A 13,668-nucleotide genomic window follows, 5' to 3' on the forward strand; every position below is an offset into this window, starting at 1 on the left:
TAATTAAGTTAAAAAATAAAATAAAAAATATATATATATATATATAAATTTTTTTCAATTATTTGTAAAATTAAAAGAAGAACGAAAAAAGAATGTTTGTTTTTTAATAATATTAATTAAAAAATTTATATTTTTTAATTAATTGATTAATTTTAAAAATAATTCTTTTTCTTTATAAAAAATATAGTAAATTTCAAAACTACTTTTTATTTAAATAAGCAAGCACAAATAATTAAGTTTGGTAATATTGTTAACATTTTAAATTATTTTTTTATTTATTTCAAATAGAAATTTAAATAAAAATCATAATTGGATAATTTGAATAAATAAACTACTTTAGGTTCTTGTTTAAATTAAAATTATAAAAATTATTATAAAAATTTGATTTTTTTCTCATTTTTAAGGGAAAAAATATTACTTGGAAAGTTCATAAGAACGTGATTATATTTTAAATTTTATTTATAACAAATTTTAAATTATAAAAATAAAGCTACTTCAGAAAGAAATATTCATAGCGTATAACATTACTAAAATTAACATTTTTAAACTTTGAGTTGCTAATTTTAAAATTGAATATTGAAATTTTTATATTTAAAATAAATTGATGTGATTTTTTTCAAAATTTTGTTTTGATATTTATTTATATTCTCTTTTTTCTTTTTTGTATCATTGATGTTTTAATATAATCAAGTATTTTTTAACTTAAAGTTTTCAATTCAAATCTCTATTTTAGAAAAAAAAGCAATTCATAAACTTTCCTTTATTACTATTACTCAATGATTAATAAAACAATTATATTTCATTCATAATGTATTTTTTTTTTTCTTGAAAATGTCGTTAATAAAAAGCAAAATTGTTAAAATAATAGAATTGCGAATTTTTTCAAAAAACAATCCACAGCGACATAAAAATTTTCTGTAATTCATATTTTTTTTTTTCTTTTCGTTTTTTATCTTTTTTGTATTTGTTTACATTGTTAAATTTTGTATATATATATGCATGGTCATATTAAATATTTCCAAAACCAACAATAAAATAAATGTGAAACCTGCGTCAACTTAAATTAACTATAATAACATTCATAATTATTATAAAAGTAACCTAAATTATAAAATTTTCTTACAAAAAAACAATCTAAATTAAATAATAGGTATATTTTTTTAATTTTTTTGTTTTGTATAACAATATATGAGAATTTAGTGTATTGTGGATAAATTAAAAAAATATTGCATAATTAAGTCAAAATTCAATGTTGATTCTAAAAAATTTATTAAAAATTTTAAAATTATTTTATAAATAACATGATTTTCTGTTAGCTTTCTTTATATTAATGTTCATCTGCTATTTCTAGAAAAATTAAAATTTTTTACTTATTATGTTACCGCTATAACAACTCTATATAAATATATGTACCTACGTAAATATATTTAACAGAGGGGAACCTTCGAATAATAAGCTTTGAATTTTGAAATTTTTGTATTTTTTTAAAATTGCATACATATTTAATATTTTTGAAGTAATATGTTTGTACATAATATGTCATAGGGATAATACAAATATTAAACTTTTAAAATTAATATATTACACACATACTACGTACATATATGTATATATATATATTTACATAGATGAAATAAAAATAATATTTAAAACACATATTAAAGATTAATTTCCAAGTAAAGAAAAAATGTCCAAACTTTATGCATGTTAATTAATATGGTATTAAATATAATATGATTTATGCATATATACATACAGAGATATACACTTACAAAATAATTTAACTAAAAATATTTTAATATATCGTATAAATAAGAAAATTTTTAAAAGAGCTCATTTTAAATATATATGTATAAGATTTTAACAAAAATTTATTTATTGAAAAAAAAGGTGAATTATATTTTTTATTTTTTAAATTACTTTTAATATTAAAACTTAAATATTCATTTTTTTCTTTTTTTTTCTTCATTCGACATTCAATAATATAAAAACTTTTGAATAATTTGCAAATAAATTCAAATTACTATTTGAACAACGAAATAAAATTAAACATTTCTTAAGACCTAAACACAGACTATTGTTTCCTTAAATTTTTTGATTTAATTTTTTACTTTTGTTTTTTTTTTTCTTTAGTTAGCTTTGCAAGTTATCAAAAAGTTTTTTTTTTCTTTTTTTAACGAAAAATTTGCTGATTTCTTTTGAAGTATTATTAAAAAAAAAAAAGAACGTAAACATTATTCCACTTGTTGTTTATCTTGTGAAAAAAGAGTTAATAGCGAATCTAGTTTTAAGTGTTTGAAACGTGATAAATGTGTTACCAAAGGATTAATTGCTGACGATTCAATTTCCGCTGTTATAGTTTGATTTTCTACTGTTCGATTCAATGCAGTTGATAAAATTGATAAAAATTCCGACCAGATTTTATTTGAGTTATTTTCACTTTTACTTAGATCTTCTGATTCAGCATAAATTTCCTCTGCTCGTAGTAGTAATGATACCAAAGAAGAAATACAAAACTATAAAATCAAAATATGTATATTAGTAATAAATTTTTTAAAAGCAGTTTACGATATAATTATATATTTCGTGTAATAATTTCTAATCATTTTTTTTTTACCTTGCTTGAAAAGAAACCATTTAATTTTTTATCATTTAATCGCATTGAATTTGCAATTTTATTACAAATTTCCATATCTGCCTGTCGAATTTGTTTTTTAAATTCAGGATATAAACTGTATAAAGCGCCTTCATTATCATCTTTATCCTTTTTTAGCACATTTTGAAGACATGAAAAAACTCCGATCCAAACCGTCCAACGTATTGGATTATCAATGATGTGTGGTAATATACGCTTAATTAATATCTAATAATTTAAAAGCAATTTAAAATTTTGTTGGAAATGCACATAAAATTTGTAACAAAACCTAGTAATATTTACCTTTCCTTTGCGAACAGACATCATCGAGGTTATTTTTTCAATGGTTAGGTACGGTATCAATTTTTCAAGCAATTTATCTTTAGATTCTAATTCATATGCCGAGTATTTATCGCTTACTGATGAGCTAACGGATGTTGAAGTTGACTCAGTTTTTAAGTCAACATTTTCGCCATCACCAATTTCACTTTCTTTATTTAATTCACTCATAAAGCTTTGTTCAAGGACTATCTGCTTCTCTTTTTCTTTTTTCTCCTAAAATTACATACAAACATTATTCAAAATTCTTAATTAATTTAATTTCGCAATATTACTTTTACTATTAATGACGTCGCAATCGCAGCAGGATTTTCTAAATCTTCCAATTTGAGTACAATTTTATAAAGAATTTCAATTTGCAACAATATGTAACGTGACTTACGTTGCGCAGAAATTTCAAGTGGAGTATTTGTTTGTGTGCTATTTTCATTACCCATAATCTCCATGTCAATAATTTTACGAGGCGCTGTAACACTGCCATATTGCAATTTTCCCAAGGAATTTTCAAATTGTAGAGGAGTGTAATTAAAATTTCTCTGTTGTTGTTGGTTATCTTTATCTTTATTATTTGCGGATTCAGAATTTCGGCGCTCTCTATTATTTTGTCCATTTCGATGATTTTGCGTACCATTTTTGCCCATTGATAATATAACCAATTGAGCATGGCCTTTCGGTTGGGAAAATGGATGATTAAGCTGATTATCTTTATGCGTTTTGCTTTGACCGATTTCCCCACTCTGTTTTGCCTTTTTCTCTTTGTATATTGTATAATAATAGTCATCAATATAAGGAGTTTCTGTATTTAACTGAGACAACTGAATGCCAATAAGCCAATGTTTATCTCTTATACTCATTAAATTTGCATATTCATCATATTCCACAGGCAAATTTCCATTGGCTCTTGCAACCACTTTTGACTTATCTTGATGTTGTCTACCATGATTAATATTATGACTTTGGTTACTATGATTCAATAGAACGTTCCGATTAGCCAACATTGGATGATTTTGTTGAATTTCTTGCATCAAACGTTGATTGAGCTGGTTAGTATTTGACGAAAACTGCATGGAAAGTGCTTGAGGGCTTGGGTACATAATTCCAGGAGGCGGTAGAATTAAGTTGTTCATCAACGCAGGATGTGGTGGCATTCTTGGAGGAGGCATGCCGACAGGTGGTCCCAGGGGCCTCATTGCACTAAAATTCGGATGCATAGCAAAGTTATTTAAAGCAACTGGAAGGTTAGGCATCGGTCTTGCAAAATTTCCATGTGGAAAAGGAGGAATAGAACCAGGCATTCCATGATGTAATAGTGGAAAATTTGGTGGCTGAAATCCTTGCTGATTTTTGTGTCCAATTAATTGATTCTGCAAATTGTTCATTGAACCTGAATTTGTCGGTGTTATTAAATTCAGTGGATGTTGTAATGAATAATTAAAATTGGGTCGAGGAGCGTTAAACCCAAGAGGAACAGCAGAATGTGGACGATTTAAAAAATTAATATTTGCTTGATTATTTTGTGATTGAGAATGTGCTTGATTTTGTTGCGATTGTTGTGATAAAGATATTTGAGAAATTGTTGGTTCTATTAAAATTTTATAAATTTATAATTATCAAAGATTCTAAATATTTCATATACTTGCCTTTAAAAGCTGAGCCCGTAACTTGATTCAAACTTTCATTCTTAGAATCTACTTTATTAACTGTTTTCAAAGTTTTAGCTTGGACAGATTGTTTTTGTTGCAATTGTTGTAATTGTCTTTGTTGCTCTTGCTGCTGCTGCGTTGTTGATATTTGCTTTTGTTGTTGCTGTTGCTTCTGTTGTTCTTGTTGACTTCTAATGTTTCTTTCTATATCTTCAACAGACATTATATTAATTGGTTTTGTTGGGGGTGCAAAAAACATGTTTTGTAGAGAAATAAGAGATTGTTGTTCTGTCAGAGGCTGTTTTGATTTTTGTTGCTGTGTTGTTTGTGGCTCTCTTCTATTTGAATTTTGCGGAAATAAAGACTGATTTTGTATATGCACTGCATTAGAAGTTTGATTAGTAAAAAACGGTTGACGTTGTTGAATTTGTTGTGGTTGGGAAAGCAAAATTTCAAAAGGGTTTGAAAAATGACGACGTAAAAATGCTTCAGGATTTGTGTACCCTGACTCCGCTGGCCGCGAAATTGGCTGAGTTATTGGTTTTACAGGATTTGCCCATACACTCGGATCTAACTGGAGTCGAGTCTCAGTATCATCTGAAGAAATATCTACATCGTCCAATTTTACTTGTGAAAGGCTAATTTCTAAATCATAATTTTCTTCTTCTTCGTTATGCTCCACATTTTCATTTTCGTCTTCTTCATCTTCATTAATTAATAGAGAATCTACGGATTTTTTAGGTCCATTCTTAAGTTTATCAAGTTTAACCATGTGCTCATGGGATTTTTCCCAATCGCCATTGATGGCCGACCCAAATGTCTCATCGTTGAGTGCATCAAACACATCTTCCGGGGGTTCGGAAAGATCGCAGTCACCAATACCACCACTTCCATCATCTTCAACCTAATAAAATAAAAACATCTGTTTAATATATACTTAAAAACATAAACTCGTGTAAAATTCGGCATGCATTTACATATACATATATGCGCAAACAAATTGATATTGTTTTAATTTTACAATTTAAGCAAATAAATAAACTGAACACCAAATTTAACATATTAGAAAATATGAAGGCAGCGCCTAAATTTGATATTAACTTTGAACAAAAATTAGCATAACACTTTTCGTTTTACCGGGAAAAAACTCGACGTGTAATCTTAATATTTAGTTGAAATAATAAAACAGTTAATTACGAGCTTTTTTTCAATCAAAGGCTAATCTTTATTAAGACACTACTATATTTTCCGGATTGAAAAGATATTATTTGAAATTTAACTTTAAGAAAAAATTAAGACTAAAAAATATAGAAGATAATTGACAATTCTACAGAAAATTTTGCGTTCTTTCTTGGTATCAATTTTGTTTTGTCAGACCACCATTACTAAGGTTCATTATTTCAAGTCAATTATAACGATTTAATGTTCGTAAAATATAAAAGTTTAATTGTTTCGACTACAAAAATTTTTCAAAACTCACTGGTACTGATGTATCAAAGCCAAAAAACGAGTCGTCCATCTAAAAATTTTGTTTATTTCATATGAATATGACATAGTGTTTCACCATTTTTTATCACTTTGAAATTACAGAGGGAGCTATGTCAACACTCAACATTTCATAAAATTTCACCCAATTAACAAATCTTGTTTAATATTTGGGAATTTTCAAGTAAAAAAATGTGTTACCGTCCTCATAAATGATTAAAGTTGATATATAAATTTTTTATTTCTTGTCATCGAAAACAAAATTTCTATTACTATTGGAAGTCATAACATTTCGTTCTAGTATTTTTCTATTACTTAGAAAAAAGGAAACATATTGTATGAATGCCTTTAATAGTAAGATATTTGTTTAGATTATATAATCCAAATGTACAATATATAGTAAATATATCCAAATATGCAATATATTTATATTTTCGCTGAAAGTGAATATATATAATTAAATTATTATATGAAGATTGTCATAAAATTTCAATATCTTGTTTAATAAATTTAACATCAAAATTATAATATCGGTTTGAACTCATATTTTTTCAATTCAATTCAAAAATTCAAAAGTGTTTTCTTAATTTTCTTTTTTACATTTTAATTTTTTGGAATGCATTTTCAAAAAAATGAAATTTTGTCATTTTTTACATATTGGACATTCCACTTATTTAATTAAAATCGGAGTAAAAATTTCACTTTTGTTCAAATTTGTACGTGATAAATGTATCACGTTCAAATGTACGTGATACATTTATATATCAAGTACTTTTGTTAAATTTTTTAAATTTTGCTCCTAGTAAATTCCAAATCCAGTTTTCTCAAGTAAGTAGGGTTTTCAGAATGATGAAATGACATTGGCTGTATTTATACCGTAGTTGAAATTATATTAAGCGACCATTGGATTTATACGGAAAAATACTAGATTAATTAATAACAAGGCCGCTATAACAAATCATTATTGGATTTGAGATAAGCATAACTTTCAAATGGCAAATTAGATTAAAAGAAAGCAATAAGCAGGAGAAAAATATAGTAAATTTTACAAATATAAGCCAAAAAATTCTTAAGGTTCAACTTATATAAATGTCACATTTTGTTGTTTAACCATTTGTAAAGCCTGTATAAAGTAAAAACTAGCTCCAGCCGTCAAAGTCAATTTAGCAATTGCATTCTAGTTCAGCCTATTTTAGCTAAGCCATAAACGTAGTTATTGAAAGTGCTGTCAAATGAAAAGTATCTTTTGTTTAAAATAAATTGATTTGGACGTACATAATAAAATTAAAAATAAATAAAAATAAAAGTAAATCAATGGGGTCTTTAACGAGTAGGCAAAGTACAACTGTCGAAGAGACCGATTTATCAGCTTCATCCTACAAATATCCTCCGAAAACAGGTAATTTTGTAAATAAGGCAATGAATAAAAGTATTGTACCTACGTATGTATATGTAATACCAAACTAGGAAATTATTTTGGAAGCCACTTTATCATGGGGGGAGAAAGATTTGATACTCCGCAGCCAGAAGCATATCTTTTTGGTGAAAATGCCGATTTAAACTTTTTGGGAGGTCGACCAACTGCAGTAAATAACTACTTACTAAATTTAATAGTATCATTAAAATATTTTTTTTAGTTTCCATATCCTCCCCCGCAAGCAAATGAGCCCACAAAAACATTGAAAAGTCTTGTCAACATTCGCAAAGAATCAGTGCGATTCGTTAAATCTTCTGAAAATATAATAAAAAATGGAGATAGTGGTGGTGGAGTTACAATAACAAAATCCAATTCATTTAATATAGAATTTATATTTGATTCAGACGCTAGTTGTGCTATCACTATATACTATTTTTGTACAGAAGAAATATCGGCAAATAGTGTAACATATATTCCAAGAGACTCTTCTTTAACATCTGAAACTTATCGATACAAAAAAGGCGTCAACCAATACTTTTCTCAACCCCTGCATATGTTTCATCCAAATTTATATTCCGATGAAGAACTGTCTTATAAATCAGATGCGGATGTATTTCCTGTAGCGATACACTGTGTTATTGAAGAAGGTGCTGAAGGTATCCGCCACTCAGTACAATTAAATAATACTTGCATCTTAAATTCTTTTTAATTTTGAAGATTCCAGACAATCTCATACTACAATATGTGTCGTAGATCATCATTCTGATGGGACATATGCTTTGAGAGCACTTAAGCAAAAAATTTTTGTCGATGGACTTAGTTACCTTCTACAAGAAATTTATGGTATAGAAAACAAAACCTTGAATAAACCAGCAATTGATGAAGATACAGATGACAATGGAAGTGAATGCGTTATATGCATGAGCGACACAAGAGATACCCTCATTTTACCTTGCCGTCACTTATGTTTATGTAATTCGTGTGCTGATTCATTAAGATATCAAGCAAATAATTGTCCAATTTGTCGAGCTCCATTCAGAGCTCTGCTCCAGGTGAAGTTTTTTTCTTTTTATTAAAACTTACATAATATTTTTTAACTGTAATTTAGATAAGAGCTGTTAAAAAAGGTGTTAACAGTACCAGCCTAATAGCTCAAAATGCTCAAGATGTGAGTTCATATTTCAAAATATTAATAATGAAGAAAAAATAAATTTATTCTAATTAACAGACAAATAGCGAACATATTCCACCAGGTTATATTCCGGTATCCTTGATTGAGGCATTAAATGGTCCTCCTCAAGTATGTAGAAATAATTCAGTAGATAGCGGCGACATATTAGATGGTGATACTGTACAGGGAACTGATCTTCACAAGCTTGAAAAAAAATCAAGTCCTAAAAGTGGTAGCCAAAAGCGATCGAAGAAATCAAAAGACACATCCTCGGAGGTTCCATAAAGATAAGTCAAAGAAAAAATATAATACTAAATATTTCAAAAATTTTTAGTTTCGTATATCAACAACAAAATCAGTCGAAGATAATATTGCCAATGATAATAATTCGGTTGGCAAAAATTCTCCTCCACCGACAGTAAATAATCGGCGTTCTTCAATCAATAGTGAAAAATCATCAGGAAGAGAAAAGTCGCATAAACGTCAATCAAGCCGGGAAAGCTTACAAATTATTAATGAACGTCATAGTGTAAAATTACAATCACCAACTAGTAAAGATGTAGAAAATGATAGTGATGTTGAAAAATTATCACCATTACTTTCACCAAACGATAAAGAAAAAGAAATTCCGCTTTCAACTTTAAAAATCAATGATGTTGAAGAATCAGTTGATGACACAGATCAAGAAGATTTACCAATTGATGCGCAAAAGGTAAAAGTAAATTTTTTTCACAAACTTAACCATACCTTTGGAATAGGATTAAAAAATTAACAAAATCATTCATTTCTCACTTATTTTAATATTAAGTTATAAGTTATATTAACTTTTTGTTAAAGCTTTATAATAATCTGCAAAGGAACTATATAGTAAAAGCTGGATATTATAATAATTACAATTAAAACTTTTATTAAAAAAAAAAATATTTTTTTAGTGAAAAATTTCAAAAATTCTTTTAAACATCTTAAATTATAAACACTTAATAGATTACAATTTGTTATTATAATAATATAACAAAGCTTTTGCTAAAAAGTTTAGCATAATATGGAAAGTGAAAAAAATGTATATTAATTTATAGAAAAAACGAATTCGTCCTTCACTCTCAACTGATGGTGATGGGTCCTTATTGGCTGACGCTGAGGATTCCGATTATTTTACTCCGGAAGATCCTCAAACATCTATATTAAGTCCGCTCTGCCCACAAAATGTATGGGTTTAGTATTTTTATTTTTAGTATTATTTTCTTTAACTTTTTTATTTTCTTTTTATTTTTAAATTTTATTTTGTTAATTTTTAAAATCATATATTAATTATTATACAGTATTGTTTAAAATCGTTATTAGCACATTATATTTTTAATATTGTAAGATATTCGCCTTAAACAATTTAAAACATACATACATACATTATCTTTCATTTATTTTTTTCTTTAATTATTTTTATTTTTTTAAATTGTATTTAAGTTTTAGCTATATTGTTTAAAAGTTTAAATAGTTAAAATTATAAAAAAAAAAAAAATTATAAATACTATTTAGAAAAAAAAAATGTAAATATAAATTTGATACCAATTGTATTTTGCTATCCTAATTATTATATTAAAATGTACATACATACATACCAATTTTTTTTTTCAAACAATATAACTAGATGCTACTCCAAAAAATTAATACAGAAATATTTTTTATTTCATTAAATAATTTACAATCATATTTAAGGTTTACAAGTACGTATTATAATTTTCCTTATTTCCTTTATTGATTCCATTACAAAGATAAATGTTAAACGTTGAAAAAATAGTAAATAGTGAATCTTTAAAGTTATTTATAAAAAAAAAAAAACAAGTTTAGCTTGAAAATTTGAACCCTTTCTCTGAAACTCGAACAATTTAAATTATTTTGTATATTTAAAGATTTTGTGCAATTTTAAAACCTAGAATGAATTGAAATGAAGATGATATTTAGGCATATTTATTACTTACTAATTTTTAACAAATCACAAATCCCTTAACAAATTTTACGAATTATTCTTAAAAAATTTTAAGTTTTGTGTTTTTTTCTTTTTCTTATTTATGTTTATTTTCTATTATAAGGATTTTTATTTAATTAAATTCTCCCTTTGTTTTATTCATATTTCAATAGAGCTACAAAAAAATACATTTTGCATAATCTTTTAAATTTAAAATCATAATGATATACAAAGATGTTAATAAAACAGTCTCGCATTATTTTAACTATCATAAGTAATTAAATACAAATTTATAATGAAAAATCCATTACATTAAAAAAAAAAAAAAAAACCAAATGTTTATAAATCTCTGTAGTTTAATTGACAAAATATTGTGTTTTTTAAGAAAAAAAAAAATAAGAACAATATTTTAAATTATAAAATTTCGCAGAAAGAAATGGTAGACAACAATGATACTACTTCAGTAAATAATAAAACTTCATCAACTAACAGTTCAGTAACAAATAATACAATACCATCACCAATTAAAAATATTAAAGATGTTGTCAATTCCTTACCAGGTAAATTGCATTTAATATTTTGTTATTACAATTTGGTATGAATCGGTTTTCCAAAGATACTTAATTTATTTAATTCTTACAAAATTACTGTATAATATTAGAGTTTTAGTTTTTGATTTTAAATAAGTATATTTGTCTTACAAATACATATATTTTAATAATCATATTTAAATATTTTTGTAAGACAAAAAACATTTTAATATGCCATATGTAAATATTATATTCATCTATTTATATTATTAGAATATTTAATACACGATAATTTATTCTAATTATTTTCTAAATTAGAATTTTTATATTTCGAGCAAATGAATTTTAAAACAATACAATAAATAATTTGTAATTTAATTAATCTTAGAAACTAACACTTAACAGTTTTCTTTTTTCTTTAAAATGTGGTGAAAGTTAAATAATTTATGAAATCAATCACTCTTAAACTAATTACAATAAAACTAGTCACAATAACAGATTATAAATATTATAAAATAAAAAAGTTGTAGTTATTTTTTATTAAAATAATTTTGTATCTGTAAGATTAAACAAAAAAAACGTGCCATTCTATAAATTTTAAATGATTTAGAATTTAGAAACAAAAATTTTAGCATAATTTTGCTATAAGAGAAACAAGAATTTTATTCGCTTGATTTGTATTATGTACATAGATCTATTTATATTACAGAAACTATTGTACACCAAATATGAATATGTAAAACTAAACAAAATTTAAAATTTTAATTATCACTTTTTTTTTCTGAAACTTTAATTAAATTAAGCTAATTACTATACTTGCAAGAATTTCATGAACTGAATTTCTTTTCTTTCTTTTATTTATAATATAAAGCTCCTAGAAATTGTGTGCTTTTTCTTCCTCTACACATGAATAAAACCGATTAATAACGTTTTGATAAAAGCGAAAGTAAAAGGATCCGAATTAAAGTCAAATTAGATTCTAATGAAAATCTAATTCATTCTTATGTAATTTCGGATTACTAACATTACCAATTTTGTTCCTTGTTAAGGAATTACTTAGCATGAAAAAGAAGATTCTAAACTTGTATTAGAATTGTAAAACATTTCAGAAGTTTATAGTTTTTTTTTTTTCTTTCTTCAATAGAAAAACACAAAAAATACATTTTAAGATTTATCAAACAAAATTTCTTAAAATTAAAATTAATTACGCTTACAATTTGTTGATAAAACTTAAAATAATAATTTATTTGTTGTGGAAACTTTTGACTAGAAATACAATTTTTGTTTTAATTGAATTTATTTAAATAGATAGTCCTATAAGTGGTAATTCTGCATCAACAAGAAGTTCTGGCGATAGTTATTCTTCAAGTGCATCTACAAAACATCTTTTGAGTTCAAATCAACCAAATACAGGTGTTGAAGATAAACAGAAAACTGTTACTATAATGAAAGTTTAAATAATTTTTTGATTCATTTTGAAAAAAAAAAATATATAGTAGAAGGAAATTATCTTTAACCGTTTCATTAAAATAATAATTTTAGTTAATTGCATAATATATTAAACAATTTATTCTGACAGCTACATATTTACTTATACATTACAATTAAATAAAATAAAATTTTATTGGCAATAATTATTATTAATTAAAATATTAGTTGGATAGCTTACTATTTATTCTATATACATACATATATACATATATACTATTTATTGGTTTTTATCAATAAAAAAAAATGTTATGTGGCAACATTCTAAAATATAAATATAAAAATTAATTATTCGACACTTAATTTGAAAATTTTGACTTAATATAAAATTTTGTTAAGACCTATTTATTCTTATATATGAGTCTTATATACATAGTAAAGCGACAGAAATCAAGACTTTTTTATTTGCCCGGAATAACTAAAAAAGGGAAGCTTTTAAAGCAATCTTTACACTTTTGCACATACATATAGAACAAATAACTGATTGAGAAAGCTTTTAACAGAGATCAAATTTGAAATTTAGCAATTTTTTAATTAAAAATAGAAGATTCGTTATTGATAAAGAATAAATTTTTTATTTTAGAATTTTTAACAAAATGTTTAACCCTACTACGATGAGCTCAGTCAACAGCAATTTATATAGTATTGAAGAATTATTAAATGCAAATTAGAAACTATAGGTTTTTTCATCAGTAAAAAAAAAAAAATAGCACTATTTTAGAAAATAAAGTTTTAAATATATAAATTCAATGAGAGTAGGGCCGTTTTTATAGGCCCGTCGGCCAGATATAGTGGGATTCAAACTGCTAAGGGAATGCATTGATGTTTTTGACGTCCTGACTAGATATAACAAGGTAACTTTTATGTGGATGTCGAGAAATTACGGGATAAATGGAAAAGCTGATGGCCGGAGGGGAGTGGGAAACATATCCTTTCGTTTTTCTGAAGGCATGATTTGTAATGCCAACGGACACAGCTTCCCGATGGCCAATCTGAA

The 13,668-nt window shown here is 25.4% G+C and overlaps 2 protein-coding genes across 5 annotated transcripts; one reads left to right on the forward strand and one right to left on the reverse strand.

Moving 5' to 3' along the window:
• Positions 1-410: 410 nt before the first annotated feature.
• LOC129607057 (probable serine/threonine-protein kinase tsuA) lies at positions 411-6,209 on the reverse strand. The gene is made up of 6 exons (XM_055517755.1): positions 6,098-6,209; positions 4,615-5,521; positions 3,250-4,556; positions 2,939-3,190; positions 2,618-2,863; positions 411-2,516 (listed from the first exon to the last, which is right to left on the reverse strand). Exons 1-6 carry the CDS (start codon positions 6,134-6,136, stop codon positions 2,235-2,237), a joined length of 3,033 nt encoding a protein of 1,010 aa, XP_055373730.1. The 5' UTR covers positions 6,137-6,209; the 3' UTR covers positions 411-2,234.
• A 796-nt stretch (positions 6,210-7,005) lies between these two features.
• On the forward strand, positions 7,006-12,848 carry LOC129607072 (E3 ubiquitin ligase Rnf157). Of its 4 annotated transcripts, XM_055517784.1 has the most exons (10): positions 7,006-7,501; positions 7,570-7,688; positions 7,740-8,175; positions 8,237-8,571; positions 8,628-8,687; positions 8,748-8,966; positions 9,025-9,402; positions 9,767-9,895; positions 11,084-11,213; positions 12,492-12,848. In XM_055517784.1, exons 1-10 carry the CDS (start codon positions 7,417-7,419, stop codon positions 12,638-12,640), a joined length of 2,040 nt encoding a protein of 679 aa, XP_055373759.1. In that variant the 5' UTR covers positions 7,006-7,416; the 3' UTR covers positions 12,641-12,848. The 4 variants fall into 4 exon arrangements, with proteins under 4 accessions (XP_055373759.1, XP_055373760.1, XP_055373761.1 ...); XM_055517785.1 differs by lacking the exon at positions 9,767-9,895; XM_055517786.1 differs by lacking the exons at positions 11,084-11,213; positions 12,492-12,848 and adding an exon at positions 10,010-10,079.
• Positions 12,849-13,668: the final 820 nt, after the last annotated feature.

Source organism: Condylostylus longicornis, unplaced genomic scaffold (assembly GCF_029603195.1).
Source record: "Condylostylus longicornis isolate FDR11 unplaced genomic scaffold, ASM2960319v2 ptg000026l, whole genome shotgun sequence".
Lineage (NCBI taxonomy): Eukaryota > Metazoa > Arthropoda > Insecta > Diptera > Dolichopodidae > Condylostylus > Condylostylus longicornis.